The sequence below is a fragment of the Sciurus vulgaris genome (genome assembly GCF_902686455.1).
Source record: "Sciurus vulgaris genome assembly, chromosome: 2".
In the NCBI taxonomy this organism is placed as follows: Eukaryota; Metazoa; Chordata; class Mammalia; order Rodentia; family Sciuridae; genus Sciurus; species Sciurus vulgaris.
Genome location: NC_136462.1, coordinates 7,115,857 through 7,136,396, shown reverse-complemented (window position 1 = coordinate 7,136,396; position 20,540 = coordinate 7,115,857). Strand labels below are relative to the sequence as shown.

The 20,540-nt window shown below is 49.8% G+C and overlaps 1 protein-coding gene across 5 annotated transcripts in view; it reads left to right on the top strand.

The window, feature by feature from the left end:
• The window catches only part of EVL (Enah/Vasp-like), a 141,601-nt gene that overhangs the window by 31,387 nt on the left and 89,674 nt on the right, over positions 1-20,540 (top strand). Inside the window, exon 1 of one of the 5 annotated variants that reach the window (XM_079129517.1) lies at positions 7,136-7,335. The exons of 2 other annotated variants lie outside the window; for them this stretch is intronic. In XM_079129517.1, coding sequence (XP_078985643.1) covers positions 7,313-7,335 — 23 coding nt within the window. In that variant the 5' untranslated portion in view covers positions 7,136-7,312. Of the gene's footprint in view, positions 1-7,135; positions 7,336-10,364; positions 10,649-20,540 lie in introns of those variants that run through there. 2 more of the 5 variants (XM_079129512.1, XM_079129515.1) reach the window with 2 other exon arrangements.

Here is a 20,540-nt window from a genome sequence, read left to right as displayed (position 1 = left end):
GGTCTGGCTTGCTTCTTCAAACTTTTCCAGATTCCTCCTGCAAGCCAGTTCCAAAGGCCTCTGAACCACATCATCAGGCATAGTCACAGCAATGACCCTCTGCCGGTACCTTTACATCCCTGAGATGATCGACTTTTAAGAAGGAAAGATTCTTCTTGGCTTGCCATTTCAGAGGTTCCGGTTCGCAGTGGCTTGGCCACGTCCTGTGGCAGCACAGTGCCCCATTGTGAAGGCTACTCACCTTGTGTTGTATAGGAAGCAAAAGGGAAAAAGGAGGGTCTAGGATCCCAATGTCCCCTTCAAGGGGCACATCCCCAGTGACTTAACTTCCTTCCACTAGGCTCCATCTCTTTAATGTGCCACCCTCTCCCAATGCCACCATGCTGGTGACCCTACCTTTAGCACCTGAACCTTTGGGGGACACTTAAGATGCATCTGTAATGTAGGTTCTGTTCCTACCTGTTGGAAAGGCCTGAAGCCACCCACCTCAGGGCTCTGATTCCCCTCCCCCATCAGGGATGGAGCAGTACTGGTTCAGAGCAGGTTTCAGTCCATCTTTCTTGATTGATTTTATATATTTGCTTTGCATGTTTTTCTTCTTGATTCTCTCTCTATTCCTGGAAAAGACTTTCTGGGCAAACTTCAGTACCTCAGGATGACATTGAAACAGCTGTATTTGTTCATTCAAAAGGATAATCTGCCCTCTTATTCAACACTTGTACCAGAAGAGGACTGCTGACTTAATCCAATTTCATCGTCTTTTGAATTCTCTCCAAGTCCACAGACCTCGATTGATTAACTGAACAGACGAATGAGTCTGTGTGCCAGTCCTGGGATAGAATGGTAAAGTCAGGGCAAGGTCCTTCTTCTCATGGAGCTTACACTTCCTTTGGCTCATGGTGCTAGCAGTATTCTTAGTTTTCTAATTGAAATATTTTCAGTCTTTGCTTCATCAGTAATCTGAGAACCACATGAACAATGGAGTGTGAGAAAGACCATCTCCACCATGGGCTGTCTTGTCTGCTGCTGCCAGCTGAGTCCAGACTCCATCGTCTCCTGCCTGGACTCTGCAGTAGCTCCTGGCTGGTCTCCCCATTCCCATTTTCCTTTTAAAAATGAAAATCAGACCACATTACTCCCCCGCCTGACTCCCCAGTGGCTTCCCTGACTAGCAGAGCCGCTTACCTTCCTGTCTTCCTCCTCTGCTCCTCTGCCCTCATCCATTCTACCGGGCCTCAGAAGAGCCAGGGATGCTAAGCCCTTCCACCTTGGGCCTTTGTCGGGGCTATTTCCTCTGCCTCTGATGATCTTTTTCTGATATTTTACTAACTTCTGATATGCGAATTCAGCTTAACTATCATGACCTTATAGGGGACTTTCTGTCCCTTTCTAAATTTGCTGCCCCCCCACTCGTTTTCTATTTCATGATCTTTTCTTATTCCATCATCATCTGATTTACCTCGTGAGAACCAACCACTCCCTCCAGGCTTGAGCTGGTTCACTACCCTCTCTGCAGCACCTCTAAGTATTCGGCACAAAGGAGCTCATGGAGCATTGCCGCGTGAGTCAAGGATGACCGTCGACAAATCTGCAGGGTATTTTGAGAGTGCTTATTTGCCAAAGAGATTGATGTAGACTGAAATGCAGAAATAATTATCAATGAACTACTTTCGGGCAGAGGTAAACTAAAAGATACATTATAATTGTGTTTGTTTTATACTAGAATACTCTTGGTAACTTAGTTTAAATAGGATTCTCAAAATAGAGGTAAGAAATGGCTGTATTTCACACTTAAGTCTCACTGTAGAAGTTGAATTGAACTATGTAATTTGGGGAAAGACTGAGCTCAGAGCACACGGCTCCCACATTTCCTATCAATTCAAGGGTTTTTTTTGTTTTGTTTTTGTTTTTTGTTTTTTATGTTTAAGTTTTAGAAAGGTTAACTCAACTGGAATTTAAGGACATTCAGTGAAGTCAAAACATTTTTAACCAGAGACCTTCTGCATGCACCTTGGAATGTTTTCTGTTTTCTGAAAACTTAGACAGGACCAAAAGCAAGGTGCACTGCTAGTGGGCTCCCCCCACTGCAAAAGGAGTGTTTGGGGAGGGTGGCCCAAAATTGTAATGGATCCCTCTTGTTGAAGTTGCATGTGCATAGAAAGCATGCTGTTGTTTCTTAGATCATGTGTGTTCTTGGAAGGAGGACTGATGTCCAGTGGAGGTTCTAAAGGACTAAACTCAGGCCTCCAGCCCCTCCAGTCCTATACCTGGTGGCCTAAGATGGGGCTGTGGCCTACCTAGCATGTGTGAGACCCTGGGTTCCAGCCCCAGCACCAAAGAAAGACAGGGAAGGAACAAGGAAAGCCAGTGGCCTAAGCCATACACTGGACCCAGTTACTTAGCACAAGGCTGAGTTTTGGTCAAGAGGAGACACTTGGATGGGTTTGAAGCATATGTGACAGTTTTAGCTACTATGGACCATGGTTACTGTGTGCCAGGCATTTCATCTCCACAGCATCTAAACAAAATATGTGCTTTCTTCTACATTTTAGGCTGAGGCGAAGGAACTTCACATCTTTGCCAAGCCTTCCAGGGGGATAGCCGCAGACCTGGATTCAGAAGCTCCTTTCCATTAACTGGGCGGAAGGCAGAAAGTGTAGCAGTTGAGGGGCACAGGAAGCAGAGGTGGCATGAATTTGGGGATGAGGGCAATGAGAAGACCGCCTGGCCATACCAGAGGGTCAAGGTTGGCAGGCATGGGAGATGGGCAGCACAGGGCAGTCAGGTTATGGAGGAGGCCAATGCTGAGGCAGAGCTGAGACTTAGTGAAGAGCAGGAAAGAAACTAGGTTTGAACTGGAAAGTGTCGAGTGGTAACTTCAGCAAGGAGGAGAGGCAGGGGATGGGAGTCGGGGTCTTAATCAGGGTGTCAAAGGTGGGCTAGAAAGAAGCAGCCTCTGGGGACACACCAGGTGCTTCTTGTCACCACAGAGGCTCCTGGAAAACTCTTGGCTGGGCCGTGAGAAGAGAAGTGTGTTTTTAGTCATGCTCATAGCTGATCTGCATTTGTCTCCTCTGTTTCATCCCCACACGGTGCAGTAGTGAGTGTGCATATCCACAGATGTCAGGACAGCGTTCTTGATTTACTTGATTGCCACACCAGGCTCTGTCCTTAGACTCAGTTCTTATTTTGCTGCACATACATCATGGCTGAGGAGTGTTGATCACCAAGTCAAATGCACAGGACATCAGGGGCTCCAGCTCTTTACTAGTCTACCGCCAGACTGTGAGGAGACAGTCCCAGCAGATCCTAAGCTCGCTTTTTTTTTGAAAATTTGCCATTTCACATAGGAAGACATGTTGCTTTGTGAAACTAAAGTGTGTGTTAAGGTGAAGCCACTTGTTCAAAGTGTTCTCATTTAGTGTCCCCAAATCAGGGATCTAGGGACATTTCCTGTCAGTGCTTTTGTTTGTACCAGCATCTTCATGTTTATTTCTTTGGAAAAGTTTTGGGCAGCTTGCATGTCCAGGAACCGTGGAAGAGTGCTCAGCTGTGACGGCAGGGACCAGTCAAGAGGCATTCACTCAGGAATGAGGAGAGAGGAAGGGGATCTGGATTAACCAGGGTGAGTGATGATCTGTAATGTGGCAGCCCCTGGGACACGGACACTGAAAGGGACTGTCAGAGTCATGCTGGCAATGTCTTTGAGGCTGAGTCCTGCCCATCCCTGGGGGGCAGAAGGGGCCTTACAGTTGGGCCTGTAGGACCCCTCCTGCTCTTTCAGTCAGGACCTTTCTACTTTTACCAGTTTTTTTATATTAGGGTTTGTATCAGGGTTCCATGGAAGTGTGATTTTAAAAAATAAAAGGCTAAAAAATCAATGTCTGGCTATTCCTTCATGATAGAAAGGAAAAGTGAGCCCGAGTGTAGGAGTGTGCATGTCTGAGCCTGGCGTCTCTGGTAGATGACCTGAAATGACTTCTCCTGCTCCTCCTCCTTTTTTTTGGTTCAGACATTTTATGGTCACAGAAGCGCCTTTTGGGGCACTATTCTGGAGAAGATCAGAGCTGTTAGGAGTCGTGGACCTTCTCTTAAGTTCCCATTGCTGACACTCTGGTATTACCAGTGATCAAGTGGTCAAGGATCTGCCTGGCTTTTGAAGCAGACTCCTCTTCTTACTGGGTCCCAGTGCATGTCAACCCGAGTTTCTGCCCCTTAATTCTGGGCACTTCAGATAATTTTCAGCCTTTAGAGGTCTCTTGCCTGGCCATGAAATATTGGAATTAACCAGGCCAACTGAATGAAATAGCCCAAAAGGGCCACAGTGTCCCAGCCCCAAATTGGGCCCACTGGCTGCCTGACAGCCTGTTGAATAAGTTCTTTTCTGGAGGCAGCCTGTGCTAGTTGGATCATTGGTGGATTTAGACCGACCAGGGTCCAAGTCATTACTCTGCCACTTAGAGCTGTCTGATGTTGTACACGTTCCTCAGCCACACTGCCTGTTTTCCTTATTAGTGCTTTTGGGAATCTCTCTCATGAAATCATGTCTAAAATACACTTGGTGCTAGGATTTGTCCTTTTGCCTTTGTGCCTGCTCTGCTGTCTACCAGGACCTTATGAATAGCTCTGCATGGTACAGCCAGCCCTCCAAGAGGAGAAGCTTATGTCTAGTGGAGGATAGGCTTGGGGTCTAGAGTTGCTCCATCCTACTGGATCTCTGCTACCCTGGCCTGACCTCACCTACCTGATGCCCACCAGATGTCTAGGGGTCAAGACCACTGCTGCTGCTTCTGGGGACTTACAGAGCATGCCAAGGTGAAGGTTTTGGTATTAGATCAACCAGCAAGCCCATCAGTCAGAAGTAACTGTGGAGTGTCTGCTGTTTACTAGCCCTGGCCAGAGGCTGTAAAAACAGGAAAGGGGGTGTGCTGGTGCCCGCTTCCCCACCAGAAACTCGTGCTTAGTTGATTCCTACTTGCTTCTTTCCCTGGGCTGTGGATGGCTATTCCCAGGTAGTTTAATACATGAGAACATCATATAATTAATTATATTTGGTCTGGGAGAGTTGCTCTTCTTTAGACATGGGTGGCCCATACTGCTTTTTTACCTAGGACTTAGGACAGTGACTTTATGTGTTCATGCATGCAAATATCTAAACACGTGCGTGTACACACACACAGAGATACACACACTCAGTGTGCCCTCCACACCCACAGATTTGACCAGCTGCTGACAGAAGGTACTGAAGCCTTTGGGGAAGTGTGCCTGCGCTGTGATCCTCATTCCTTAAACAGGACTGTGGCGGCTCTTCACGTTGCTGTTACCTAGCATTAGGTATCACAAGGAACCGAGAGACGACTGACGGTGTCCGGTAGGATGTGTGTAGAGAAAGGCAAACACTATGCCGTTTTATATAAGCAACTTGAGTAGCTGCGGATTCTGGTATGGGGGGGCGGGCGGATCCAATCCCTTGCAGATACCAGATATCGATAGAAGTATGTTCCCCTGACCTGACAATCATGAGACAGACACACCTCACACACCACCAGTAAATGAGCTGCCTGTGACAGGACCCTTCCTAGGAGAGGAGGCCTCCCCACGAGGACCAGCCCTGCAGTCATCAGAGTGTCGGGTGAGAGGCCTGTGATGATAAAGGCGGTATGGGATGTTTGCCTGACTGTGGGCCCCGGAAGCTGCCCTGGGAGAGGCACGGGTGGTCCCCATGCTGCTGCCCTTCCACCTCCTGGGAACCTGAGGCTCAGGGAACTTCAGCAGCTCACTGGTCGTCACAGAGTTAGTGGCAGATCTGGGATTTAAAACGGGGTTATTTAACGACTCGGGACCCCTGTGCTCTCTGTTGTGGCACGGTTCTGCCAGAAAGCTACTCTCTTGCAGGGGGTCTCAGGCAGAGGCTTGCTGGGAATTTTGCGGAAGGCATTCAGGTCCGCTTAGTGGATGGATCCCACCCATCATTCTCCGCCTTTTGGCCTTCATCCCTGCCTTTCTCTAAGTGCAACTCGGGACCTCTGGTCCTTTTGGAGACAGAAGTGGCGACCTGAAGAGCACTCTTGTGAGCACGTGTACTCATTGCTGTCCTCCCAGATGGGCAGCTGAGGTTGGCTCCCAAACCCTTTGTGAAGTACTCCTTTTGTCAAGCATGAACACCCTGTCCTCGGGGAACCCCTACGTGTGGGGGAGGCAGGCTGCGGTCCTGGTAGCAAAGAGAGCCACCAACTGTTCCAGGAGAGGTCAGGCTCCTGGAGAGGCAGCAGCCACATGGCAACTCATCACCAGGACTGATCAGGACATAACCTGGGAGAGTCTAGGAAGATTCACAACCAGTGATTGATCATACTGGAGAAAAAGTTGAGGAACTCACAAATCTTTATTCGAGATCTGTCTCCCTTGTTAATAAAGACTTGTGTCCAAATGCCAAAGGCTCTCCTTCCCAGCGAGTTTCAGAAGGCAGCCTTGGCTCCTGCTAGGCCTGCTAGCCTGGGCTTCACAGGTGAACATTTCTCTTGTTTTGGCTGACATCTTGTTTCCTTTTTCTTAACTTCTGTTCTGAAATTATTACAGCAATTTTTGTACTTCAAGGAATTGATGAGAGCCTGGTACATATACAGTCAATAAATAATCAAGAAAATGAGATGCTAATGACTTCCAAGGTCATGGTAGCTGTGGTAAAGTGGTGGGCATGGACTGTGACTTTGGCAATTCTGAAGCAGCTCATGTGTCTGTGCTAAATAGTATTCTGGAGTGGAGTGGTAAAATACAGGACCTGGGAGACTTTGAGTACTCTGTCTTCCTGTGAACTGCAGCTGAACTACCCCAGTACTGGGCTCAGTTACAACGTGGGTCATGCCTGGTCACTATCGCAGCAACAGCCACAGGAAGATGGGGGGTTAGGAGATCACGGTGGAACAGGCTGCCTTCTCCCCCTGTACACCTCCCCCCTGTACAACTCTAGCAAGGGTGGGAAGCGTCAGGTGACTTTCGCAGAATCCAGGCGCGCCCTGGGTTCGACTTATTTCTCTAGACTAATGCAGCTCCAGCCTGGAGCCTAAGCACACACTGCATTAATCAGCCTTGCTGGAATGATCACATGGTTTCTAGCTGCCGCTTGTCAGCAGCTGGCGGAGCTGGAGGCTGCAGGCCCCTGTCTGCAGAAAGCCTTTCACTTCGGAATATTGGGGGGTGTGGAAACCCCGCCTCTTTATTCTGCACTTCTCACCATCCGACTGACTAAATGGTTGTCCTCCGTACCAGAAAGGCTACCATACAATCTAAGGAAATTGTCTCTGGCTAGGTCATGTTTGCATTTGAGGAATTCAGGTATGTTCTCGGTTTTCTACATCAGTCTGCTGCTGGGTTTTTGTTCTCGCTGGGTTTTTGCTGTGTAATGACAGCTTAGGCTCCGGCTGGTTCTCACAATAAGAAGTATTCTTGTCTGCATTTGGTGGGGTTTATCCCGGTGTGGGGGTGGCAGTGCAGAGGTGGTGCAGGTCCGGTGTTTACTGCATGCAGAAGCAGCGTGGATAATCGGTTTGATCATGTGTGAATCTGTTAAGGACCCCACCTTGTGCCTCGTTTGAGCTGCTTTTGCTGGCATAGAGTTAGGAATACAGAACAGCAAGTGTTTATCCAGAACCAGCCTCTTGCTATCTTTTGTTTTTCTTCCTTTGTCAAACTCATGCAGTCTATTGCTCTGTAAGTGTGTATATATATGCATTGTAGCAGTGAAGGTGAAGGTTCTGCACATCGGACTGCATAGTTGAGATTTGATCTGGCTGGGTTTTGTCATTGTTGTTAATGGCCAGCTCCTGGCTGGGCTGCTTTCTGGGAAGTGTCCTGATAATGTTTTGTTAACAGGGTCCTTCCTGGCTTTCCTAAGCTTTTCAGCTGCTCTAGTCATTAATGCTCCCAATTAGGCCTTTTGTGAATCTCAGTCCTTCTGTTTTCCTCCATCTCTTCTCTGGGAATCTGTCCCTGGGCATGAATGTGGGAAGGGACCTTCCAACAGAGATAGTTTCTAAGAAATGAAAATTCAGGAGGCGGAACGGGCGGGCAGTCAGATGGTTCTTGGGTCTATTTCCACCTCTTGGAGCATATGGACAAGAAAATATGTGTGTGTGTGTCTTTCTGACCTCTGGCAGCTTTTCATGTTTCAAGTGGAATTTCTGTGCCCCTTAGAACTGATATAAACACTTTACTGGTAGGCAAAAAATGTGTGGGCCTAGGTGCCACCTTGATGGGCCTTTATGTCCCCTCCAAACGCCACTCTTAATAGACGTTGAAACCAGAAGACATTTGTCAGAGAGGACAGAGACCTTGGAGCGGATCTGGAGGAGGTGAGGGGACCCACAGGTTTCCACAAAGGATGGTCGAGCTGCAGGGCTGTCCCCGCCCTCCTCTGGGTTCAGAAAGTTACCCTCTGCTTCAGAGCATGTCCCTGTGTGTGGACGGGGCCACACAAAGGAGATTCTCTCCATGTGGCAACATGCCCTGGCGGCATGGGCCCACTCCCTTCCAGGGGGACCATACTTACTGTTTAGGATAACTCCATCAGGCAACTAACAGGAATTTATTGAATCCCTGGCATGTTACGATAGGTGGGACCTTAAGAATGGATCGGGACCCCTGGGTTCCAGCCTTCTTTCCAGCATTAGCGTTCATGTCCTTGTGCAGGTCATGGAAGGGTTCTGTAAATGGTAGCAAGAAGTCGTGTCATGGAGTTTGTCCCTCTGTTTGGCATCCACTGTGGATGTGGTCAGCCTGAGCCACCCCCTTGAACAGAGCCTGGGGCCCTTCGTTACATCTCACAGGCAGGGAAGAGGGATACTTGTCAACAAACCCATTCCCACTGTGGTGGCCTGTGGCCTCAGAGACAAGAGCTTGGGCTTGTGAGGTGGAAGCAGGTTGGGCCAAAGCCACTGCACTAATTAACTGAGTAAGTGGGGTCATCGTCATGGAGAACGATTCAGAAATGGGAGGTCTCCCATCCCCTGCTCCGGGCATCTGCCATCTGGCTCTGAAGAACTTTGCTGGATGCGGTTACATTTTGTAATTTCTGCATGGTTACTGGATGAATGGTGTTCTTCCGCCACAGGGTTTGTGTTCATTGGGCCAGGTGATCGCGGTGGGACAACACAGGGCCCATCGAGGAACATAACTTCTTAACCTCGTTCAAGCCTTAGCATGAAGCAGAATTCCTGGAGGGCATATTAAAACTCAGATTGCTGGGCTCTTCTCTCAGAATTTGTGATGCAGTAGGTCTGGGGTGGAGCTCAATAATCTATTTCAGTGAGTTCCCAGGTGATTTGATGCTGCACATCTGGGACCAGACTAGGAGCACCACTGCCTAGGAAAGGCAACAGATTGCCTATCATGGAGATGAGAAGTTAGAGGCAAAGGCGGGGTGGAGGAAGAGGCATGGAAGGCACCAGGAGTAGGAAGAAGCAGTTTGAGTACAGGGGTCTCTTGGTGTCCACAGGAGGTTGGCTCTGGCACTCTGCAGATACCAAAATCTGCACATGCTCAAGGCCCCTGTGTAGAATGGTGTGGTGTTTACATCTGACCTCTGCTCACCTCCTGCATACTTTAAATCATTTCTAGATGACTTGTTACAAACACCTAGTGCAATGCAAATTCTACCTAGTGGTTGTAATACTGCATTGTTTAGGGAAGAAAAAGTCTATGCATATTCAGTACAGGGGCAGCTCCTTCCTCCCTTCATTCCTCCTTCCCTCCCTTCCTTTCTTTCTCCTGAATCTGGTTGAATCTGAGTGACAACTCTACAGGCAGGTGAATCAGAGCCAGGCATGCTCATGAGAGTAAAGTCAGATGGACAGCCCCTCATTCTCCTGGTGGCATCTTATAGGGCAGGAGAAAGAAATACTGAGACCAGAATCAGAACTCGGTCTGTACTCCTGGTGTTGCCGTGCACTGTTTTTGCAGGCTCAGCAAGCCTCTCGATCTTTCTTACTGTCAGTGTTCCCAACTGAAAAATGGGAGAGTGATTCTTGCCCAGAAAACCTGTAATGCTGTTAGAATCAGTGAGTAATGTAAGCTTCTGAAATCCTCGCAGTCGTTCCTGCGTGACTCTAAAGGGCTGAGGAGAGCCTGGGGGCAACACTCAGGTGCTTTCAGGCCTCCTGGGTGCATGGCTGGCACATACCCCAACACCAGGCGCCAGCCAGCTTCACTTTAAAAGGCACCTGCTTTCCACATGCCACCGTTGCATGCCATCCCTCCTGCTGGACTGTGAATTCCTCGAGAGCTTTTTTGAATCCTGTTTTTAACTTTGTTTCTGTGGAGTTTGAACTATGTGACACATAGTAGGTCTGAATCAGCAGTTCGCTCTAACCAGGCCTCCATGAGTGAAGAGCCAGCAGCTCTCTGCCTCCTGGGATGGAGGCCAGGTGGGTGCTGAGGCCCACCTAGTCCCGCAGAGCCTGTAGGGTGTGCTCAGCCCTGGGCCCCCAGTCCTAGGGAGGCTGTGCCGGGCGCACACTCTAGAGGTGGTTTGCCAGTGCCGTGGTCCCCACCCACAGAGCTTCAGTTCCCAGAGAGAACAGACCAGCACCTCCCAGCTGGCTAGGGGACTCTGGCCTGCCATTGATACGCGACGGCATCATTGCAACACCAGGTGAGCTGTTGAGCTGCTGGTAGTGACAGACAACAGTCACTTCTGGTTTTACCTTTTTACTTTTTATTTATTTATTTAGTTAGTTGTATATGGACATAATGCCTTCATTTTATTTATTTTTATGTGGTGCTGAGGATTGAACCCAGTGCCTCACACATGCTAGGCAAGTGCTCTACCACTGAGCCACAACCGCAGACCCTTTTTTATTTTTGCTTTTGTGTTATTAGGGTGTTTTTGCCTTTTTAAAATCAGCCTTGGACAAGCCGTGCACTGAATGGGCAGTTTTAAGTGCCCGTTACCACATGCTGCGGAGACTGTCCCTGAGGCTTTCCTTCCCAGTCACCTTCCTTTTATTCCTACACCCAAACCAGTGACAGCTTTCCCTTATGAGGCCAAAATTGAGTTTTAGACATTTTTGCCCTAATCCCTCATGCGAGAATGGACCTCAGGTCACTTTCTCAGAATCCCAGTATTTGATTCATGCCAGCATGGTTCCAGAGTGTGGCACCAGCTCCAAGGTCTACAGCTGGAATGTGTCAGTCACAGGGAAATGGGAAGTTGCTATTCTGAGTCTGTTTTATTTTATTTTTAAACAAAAATGTTATAGAATGGTCACAGTTCAAACTCCAGCTAACTTTCATTCCTTATTAATTCAAATTTGTTTCTGTATTTGGACTGTTACAGTTTCGTATAATTTTTTTCTGGCCCTTTTGCTGGAATACTGAAGAGCTAGAGTGAGTGGCAGGGGAGGGCCTGAAACCCACAAGCCACCAGTGCCAGGAGCCCAGGCCAGCTCAGTCCCTCCTGTTTTCCAGGGGTCCCTTTTCTTGTCACCCTTGAGCAAGCTGACATTAGGTATGTCGACCCTCACACTGGGCAGAGGAAGTTAGTCCAGGTCAACAGGAGAGGCACCAGTGTTGGGCAAGGACCAGACACTGCCAGTGGCTTTAACCCATGCCAGGCCTCATGAATGGTTACATAGTCCACCCAGACCTTGCCTCAGCTCTGGTCCCCAGTGGCTCTGCTCACTCAAGGTCCAGGTTGCTACCTGGGGCTGATGGCATCTCAAGCTGAGTACAGCTCACACCGTCACTTCCTACACCTGAACCTCCCAGTTTCCCTAGCCCGTCGGTGGCAACACCTGCCTTCTCATTCCGCCATCCTGCCCCCTCCTTGCCCTTACTCTCCTGAGGACCTGCTCTCTCCTCCTGGGACCCTGCAATCTGTGTGGCTTCCTGGCTCCCCCTAGGCCTTGCTTTGGTGTGCCCTGACCTCTTGCAACATATTCCTGTCCTCAGTGGGTGCTCCCACCCCCTTACTCTGCCTTGTTTTTTGCCAGGTCACACATCACTACCTACACACTGTAGATTTTAGCTTCATTTTTTGGGTTAGGTGCCAGCAGGAGCACCTGTGGGAGCTGGGCAGAGCAGGAGCCAGGAAAGGGCCGGCCAGCAAGCTTCCCTGTCATGAGCTTTGCTAGCCTGTGACTAAGCACGGGCAAAACGTTATTGTGGCTACAAGTTGGCTGCAGGTGGCAGAGAGGAAGGGACACCTCTGTCCCCATTACTGAGTAGTCTTATAGCTGTTGGCGAGTTTTTCTCAAAGAGAGATGGTGTTGTGCATCTGGAGTCCAAAGATTGGGCTTCTATTCTTACGATGGAGGTGTCAAAGCTGTGACCAGGGTAAGTTGCAGTTTCTCTGGGCCGTGGCACCGCTCGTAGAGGAAGGGAAGGACAGCAGTGCTCCAGTGACGGGCAGGCGCAGTGTCTGCGTCCACACCTGGGAGCATCCCTCCTTGCCTGTGCTGAACAGAACACCAGGCCAGAGGAGGGAGCACAGCAGCCCGGTGCCCAGGGGCATCCCAGAGCCTTCGAGGGTACCGCCTTGGTCCATGCCTCTTCCTGCCACAGGGATAGTTGCAGGATCTCCATCCCTGCGGGTTCTGAAAACCCTGGGTCTGCTTTTTGAACCCGTCTGCTAGTCATTCAACAGATGTTTCCCAACAGCTACTCATGTAATGTACAGGAGTCTGTCTCCAGGACACTGCCCTCTGGGGATGTCCAGCAAAGGCCAAAAGCTGGGGGCTATGGAGCCAAAGCGAAGCCAATGGCAGAACAGGGGCGAGCGCAGTGTCCATGCAGTAGGCCGGAGGAGAGTTAGTAGGCTCTAGGAGGCCTTTGGGATGGGCCCTGGAGAGGCTGTGGGTGGGAGGGCAGAGCGGAGGCCGCAGCCCAGGTGTATGTGTGCTGTCCACACCTCGACTGGTAAAGTCCCAGGGCAGCCTTGTCTCGGCCTGTTCAGGGCACAGGCCTCATTCACGTTGCCTTTTCTGGAGCCTAGTGACTGGCTCTGTCCTGAGTTTGCTCCGTTACTGGGGCAGCCCTTTGGCCTTCAGGAGTCAGTCACCCCGGGAGCCTGCTGACTGCTCTGCAGTGCTGAGGCTGAAGGCTTTGCGTCCACTCTCCCTGTTACCCAAGAAGCTGCGGAAGTTCTTTGTGCTTGACTTTCCCACTCTGCAAAATGGAACCATTGCTCAGCTCAGGAGTTTTTGTGCTTCAGTGAGAATTCTATATACAGCATCTGGCAAGGTGCCTGGGTTTAGTATGGACTCAGTAAATTAATACCACTAACTTACCATAAATAGCTGAGTAACCCTTAGACCCTTATCCTGGATTAGAATTATACAGGAGCCAGGAAGAAGGCTGGCACATCCTAAGGACAGAGCCCTCCTGCTCTCCCCCTGCCCCTCGGTGTTCAGAGTGCCAAAAGTCAGTCCTTGGAAGATAGTCCTGTTCTGCTCCTGAAGTTTGTGACCCAGTGAACCAAACATAATGTGACTAGCCTGCAGAGAGTTAGGATGGTGGCTGGGTTGGCATGTACAGTCACTGATCTGAGAGATGAACCAAGTTCCTGGCAGTTGACAAATCGACTGTAGCAGTCTCTAGCTGTGATAATACCGCCAGAGCCCCCCACCAGTGTCGACATGTCCCCCCAGGGCCCCACAGGGTCTGAGTCTACAGTGCCTACACGCCAGGTCCTCAGCCATTCCTCCATGTCATCTCTCCTCATTCCCTGAGTCTGGCTTAATAGGTGAGAGTCCACTGAGCTGGTCTCAGCTCCACTGGATGGTGCCATTGTGAGGGAGAGCAGCTAATTAAAGGGAGGACTTGGTGACAGGAGCCCTCCCAATAGCTCTGATGGTGCTGTGTGGGGGGTTTTCTTGAACAGCAGGAGCGGCTCTGAGGCGCTGTCAGGAGTGACCTTCCTCTTCAAAATTCTGTGTCCTGACTCTCTGCTGGGAGAGCACCTTGCAGTCTAAACACAGTGCTGGGCACCCCTCAGCGCTCCTGAGTGCAGACACTGAGGAGCTGAGGCTGGGCGTGTGTACTGTTAAGTCTCCACTGATGACTCTGCCCCCAAGTTAGGAGTTAGGAGAACCCAAGCTTGGGAACCAAGCAGCTCTAGGCTCTGATGACGCCACGCTGCTTTAGATAAGTCACGTAACTTCACAGAGACTTGATTGCTGTGGTTTGGATCCCTAAAAGTTTATGTGTTGAAGTCTTGATCCTCAAGACAGCATGTCCAGAGCGGAGACCCTAGGAAGCCAATTGGATCACAAGGGCTCTGACCTCTCTGTGACTTGGTTCATTGATGGGGTCGTAAGTAGTGGAACAGTGGGAGGTGGTGGATATTTTCAAAGGCGGAACTCGTTGGAGGAACTAGTTCATCAGTGGCGGGCCTTTGAAGGGTGAACCTTGGCCCAGCTCCTCCTTCTCTGCTCTGGGCCACACAAGGTGAGCAGCTCTGCCCTTCCAGGTACTGCACACCCACCAGGACATTCTGCCTCACCACAGGCCTAACAGCAACAGAACTACATGCCCACAGATGGCATCTCTGAAGCTGTGGGCTCACATAGACCTTTCCCCTTTAAGTTGTTTTTCTCAGGTATTTTGGCACAGCATGAAAAGTTGACAAACACATTTGATTTTCCACCTGAAAAATAGAAGAATTTAGTTTGTAGAGGCGTGGTTCAGAAAGTTAGAGCAACTGCATTCAACTTTGGAAAGTCAAGAGCCCTGGAAAGAGAAAGGTGCTACCTGTGTGTTTTGACTTCAGCTGGCACCTCCTGAGGCACGCTGAGCCCAGGGGTGTTGCGCACGTGGCTGATGCAGACTGCCACGCTTGGTCTGGAACTCGTGCTGGTTCCCAGTCTTGGATTTGGTGCCTCTATGACCTGTCATTGGATCTCAGGAATTCACTTTGTACTCATCTACAGCAAGAGGAATTGCTTTCACGCCAGTCAGCCTGTTCAGGGGCTGCCAGATGCCTGGGATGGTCTCACCTGCATTCTTTGAGGCTAACCTCCCTCCATCTCCAGCAGCCCAAGCACTGGAAGAGAAGAGACACCACTTTCCCTGGCTGTGAGAGCCTAGGGAAAACATGAGCTCGGAGCTCTTCCACCTTTGAAGGCCGCCCGTGGCTACAGATGCACAGATGTCCCTGCAGACCAGGGACACTAGGACGGGGATCCAGGAGCAGGGAGATGGCTGCCTCTTGCAGGACTCCCCAGCCTGGGTTTTCAGAAGTCCCTCTGCCACTCACGGTTCACCACAGTTGGTAGATGAGACGGCTGTGTACCAAGTCAAGCCAGAGCCTTCTTGAGAAGATGAGGAGGACAGAAGCCTGTGATAAGGCATCTCTGCAACAGGACAGCCAGGCCGGCAGTGGGTTAAAGGCACGCTGGCCGCGGTGATGGCCTGCCTTTCCTTGGAAAGCGCTGGTTCGAGTCGCTCACCTTGAGCACTCCAGCGCTGCAGAGTGGAGCCTGCACCTTTACTATCCTCGGCTTAGCCGGAAGAGCTCCTCAGCAAGGCGAAGGCAGGCGCATTTGGCTGCAGCTGGTGAAGTTCTCCTAGGTTGCCCTGGGATTCTCTGCTGGGACATCGTGGCTGCTGCATCCTTGGTATGAACCAAGTAAGAATCCGCTCATTTTGCCCACAGCTTGCTTCAAGGAAGGTAAGAGCGAGAGGCGTGTGCCCTCCCCTGGTACTCCAAAGCACGCGGTCCTTGGGGATTGTCCTTTACCCACCTGTGGAGTAGGATTCTGTCCGTTGCCAGGCAGCCCCTTGTTTCCTGCACTGAAGCCCCCCAGCATCTGCCTGCCCTTCCTCTTAATGCTTAGTTCCCAGGAAGCACAGCTCTTTCTGCCCCAGATCTGCCCTTGCTCAGGAATCTGCACGAGCCACTTTGCTCCCATCCTAAACCTTTGTTTCTTCTGGCTGAAACCCTTCAAAACCAGCCCTGTGTTACTCTCTTCTCCAGGAAGCGTCTCCCGACCCCTCCAGCCCACGTTTCTCTTTCTGAATCCATACAGCACTTGAGTGTAGAATATGTAATCTAATATTTTTTCTCAATCCAATTTTCTTGACTAGATTCCTGGTCACTTGAAGGCAGGAACAATGCTTGGCATGTTTTCCTAACAGTGGGATTCGTTGCTATACATTTGCACATGCACAATGTAATATTTAATTTAGTCAGTTCTTTCCCCAGCAGCCCCGCCTTATTACATGCTTTAGCCCCCTGCCATATGCCAGGCATCGTTATAGGTCCTGGAAGAAGAAATGGCATAAAAGGGACCTTTGCTGCCTTTCTAAGCATGAAGGCCTTTTGGGATTTTGATGGAGATACTAAATCTAGTGAGAAAGACTTGTGTGTGGATGGACAGGATTTGTCTGGACAGATCAGTGGGAAGGCCCAAGCAGACTGCAGATTTCCAAGGCTGTGGACATTTGCAGAAAACTTTGAGTTAGTGGAAATGCACATGACATTTTACACGTATCTACGTGGTTTCCAATTCTTAGCAGGAAACCGTGTGCAGCAGCACTCACTGTGTGCCAGGCACTTTGGTTATCATGTCTGATATTCATACAATCTCATGAGCTGAGCTCAGAAGCACAGATTCAAGAGCCTGTGGTTACATTATTGTCACCATTTTACCTAAGAGGCTCCGAGGTTCAGAGAGGTGAAATCACTTTCTCAGTCACACTGCTTGCTGCTGAAGCTGGATCTAAATATTCTAACTGAAAGAAAAAGAAAAAAAGTCACAGCTGCCTCCCACCCTAATTTTGTAAAACAAAGACCTGTCAGGTGTCCCACAGTCTTTGTTTGGATAATGTTCTGTTTCACACTTTCTGAAACCTGGCTGTGTCAGGTGGCCACCCGCCCGTGGTAAGCTCTGTGCCTCTCTTCCTGGAGCCCCGAGAGGCCATTCCAGAGGTGAAGGACCTGAGATGCGCAGGTATGCCAGCATGGTCCACGTCACATGTCACAGAGCTGTGTTCAGACCTGGGCCTGCTGACTCGAAACTGTGCTTCTGATTGCCGCCTTAGCCATTTCCAGAAGCCAGGAGGGAGGGGTGTTCTGTGGTCAGTTTGAGAACCACCCTGCAAAGGATGGTGGTGGTAGCCAGGGCTCCCAGAAGCCCCGTGGGCAGACTCTTCCTCCTGGCTCCCCACGCACGCACACGTGACAAGGATCCTTCTGAGTGGCACTCTGCAGTGGAGGGCGGGTCTGGGCTGGGACCTAAGTGTGAATGGCCAACCGCAGGAGAATTCAGGACCTGAGGCTCCTCTCCCGTGTGCAGTGGGGTCAGTCTCTTCTTTTGGGGGGGTGAGTCATCTTATTCTTGCCTTATCTGTAAAATGGGGCTGTTGGGGAGGGGGGAGTATGATTGTTATTCAGAAGTGTTTTTCAAACTGAAAGCCAAAGTTGTTTTTTTAAATCATTGTTCACCAAGGTCATTTCCATCCTAGTATCTAGCGCAGCACCCCAGTTTATTAAAAGGAGTTCACAGTGGGATGGCTGAATGAATGTTGTCTTCTGCGTCTCCCAGTTCTACAACTGGTGTGTTAGAACTGAAAAAGAAAATTGCAGTGCTGGGGATTGGTTGGAACCCAGGGCAAGGCCTTGCACATGCTGGATAGGCTCTGAGCTATATTTCTGGTCCCCTAGAACTGAAAAAGTTCACTAGACTTTTTTTGTGCCTTGAATTTTCTTTGTAGATTGTGTTTTGCTGGTTTTTTGGTTTTGGAGCTTAGAGAAGTCACTCAACTAGAAAATCAGAAATCACGTTCATTCCATTCACTTGATCGCACCCCACTCTGGATGGCTAAGGCAGTTTATTTTGTTTTTCTGACACGTCCCTGGCAGAAAGAAAATTTTTAAGTAGTTCCAAAATGGTAAATTTCATTCAATAGCATATGTACTGGGCTGTTTCCCTCTTCCTGCTGCTCATTCCCTCAGATGTGGCCATCTGGTTTCCGCTTTTGCTTTCCTTTTGTTAAAGGAGCTTCTAGCGTGTCACCCTACTGACGTCGCTGCTCTAGAAGCTGCCATGGTAAGGTCTGACTCTCACCAAGGACCGCCGGAGGATTGCGCCGAGCCATACACCGGTGACAGACTGAGGGCTGAGCTGAGCACACGCGTCATGACTTCCTCACTTGAGGCTTTTGCCTTTAGCACCTGCCCACAGGCACAGGGAGGGTGGGGACTGTTCCAGTAGCAGGTATTCACAACGTGTTTAAAAAGGCCATCCAAGTCATGTTTTGGCACACCGATTTGTCTGCTAGAACAGTAGTGTCATTTCTAGGAGGAGTTTTGCCAGCAGCACAGTAGAGGGGAGTTGGGCAGAGGGGCTAGGGTTCCCTTCCACCGCAACCCGACCTCCTCATGTGGCTCATTGGACCTCACCCCTTGCCCCACTACTGGAGTGGCGGCACAGGACCCAGGCCTGGCCAGGCCAAGGCTTGATCCCCGACTGTGATGACTGGGGTGGGGCAGGTCTGTCATCTGGGACTCTCTGGGACTTGGACCAGGACTGTTAGGAAAGATGCCTTTCTTTCTGAGCTCAGGAGCTGTCAGGATCATGACAACCTCAGGTCATTGGTAGCCTTCTTTCTATCGTGTGAGGAAAGACTGACAGCGAAGCCAGCAGAGGGGGAAAAGGAAGTCAGAGGTGGCTGGAGACAGTGTGTTCCCGGGCAGCAATGATGTGTGCGTCCAGGCAGCCAGGCTACTAACCAGCCCCAGGGTCTCAGTTCTGCAGACATTTCCGTGAACTCGACACAGGTGCATTAAGATAGCTTGGAGATCACAATCTAGAGCTTATAGATGTTATTATGTTAATTGATACCATTATCATTTAATAACACGATTATATAATTGTATATATTATATACTGTGAGTTTTTATAGGTGTTCCACATCGGGATGATAGGACAAAATGGTTAAGCCAGGCTTATCTGTGAATTATTATTTTTTTTTTTTCACTGCGCAAACTAATAAATTCCATTTATCCTTGTTAGAATATATCACTTACAGCACATAGAGTCCTGAATAATGCAGAACTGCGAGAGAAATCAGAAGCAAACTAAAATTTGTATCATTTTTACCTCCAGTAAAGGTGACCATAGCAGTCATCTTCAAAATTGTTGGTGTCACTGGGCACAGTGGCACACACCTATAATCCTAGCAGCTCAGGAGGCTGAGGCAGAGGATCACAACCTCAGAGCCAGCCTCAGCAACTTATTGAGACCCTAAGCAACTCAGTGAGACTCTGTCTCTAAATAAAATATTAAAAAGGGCTGGGGATGTGTGGCTCAGTGGTTAAGCGCCCCTAAGTTCAATCCACAGTACAAAAAAAAAAAAAAAAAAAAAATTGTCGGTGTTTTCTATTCTGTCTAGGTGTTTTGACAGAGGACTGTGGTACCCTAGGGCACCAGTGTGGACTGAATTGTCTCCCTATAAAGTTGTACTTGAAGCCCTGACCCCCAAGGTGACTATGCTTAGAGATGGGGCCTTTAGATAATTAGATGTACATAAGGTCATAAAGATGCGGCCCTGGTCCAATAGGCCTCATACCCCCAAGGGAAGAGGAAAAGACACCAGGAAGTTTGTGCACAGAGGAAAGGCCTCGTGAGGCCACAGAGAAGGCAGCCATGTGCACAGTGGGGAGAGGCTCCAGAGGAAGCCATCACTGCCCTCCACCAAGCCTGCAAGGTGTAGCGTAGACGCAGAAAGCCCCCGGACACCAGTTTCCTCCAGCTCAAGGAAGACTTCCAACAGTTGCCTTCTGCTCGGTGTCTAGGGCCTCCCTCCTCCTGTCCGCTCCCCAAGCTAGAGTCAGCCTCCCCCATACTGTAGAAAGACCCTGCACTGACCCCACTTCAGCTGTCTTCATTGGCCCCAGCTTCTAGTTGACGAGCTTCCAAGAGGAGCCGTTTCATTTACTGCAGGCTTGGCTGGCACCCAGCACACGTGCCAAGTCCTCAGTTACATTTTAAAGAAGTAAATGCAAAACAAGACGCAGAACGCGAGAGCACCAACAAAAGAACCTTTCTAGGTTTCCGCAGGCTCAGACCACTGTGTCACTCTCTGGGGGCAGTGTTTGCTTTTCACTTCCCAGAGGCAGACTGAAGGGACCTGGTGCTTCCAGTGGGTGAGTAGTAGTGCCGGCTGTGACCTAGGCAGGCACAGGGCACGAAGGCCGTGCCTTCATCCAGGCGCCACCAGGGATGTGCAAGGGAGTGGCTTCTATTTGTTCATCATTAAGTGCCAAGATCTGTATTTACAGAGTACTGTATTTAATTAACACCCTCAGCAAGGTAGAAACTAATTACAATTGAGGAGACAAACCTAAAAATCCTCAGAATTTGGTCCTGGGCATCAGGCTAATGGCAGAGCCAGGAGCAGAACTCAGGTCTGCTCGTTCCCAGTTTTTCCTCCCTTGCCCTGAATTGGAAGAAACATGTAGGCCAGGCAAGACCTGTTCTGGGCAGGAAGCCACAGGTGTAGAGCTGCCAGCACCAGGAGAAAGAGCCAGCAGCTAGCCACGT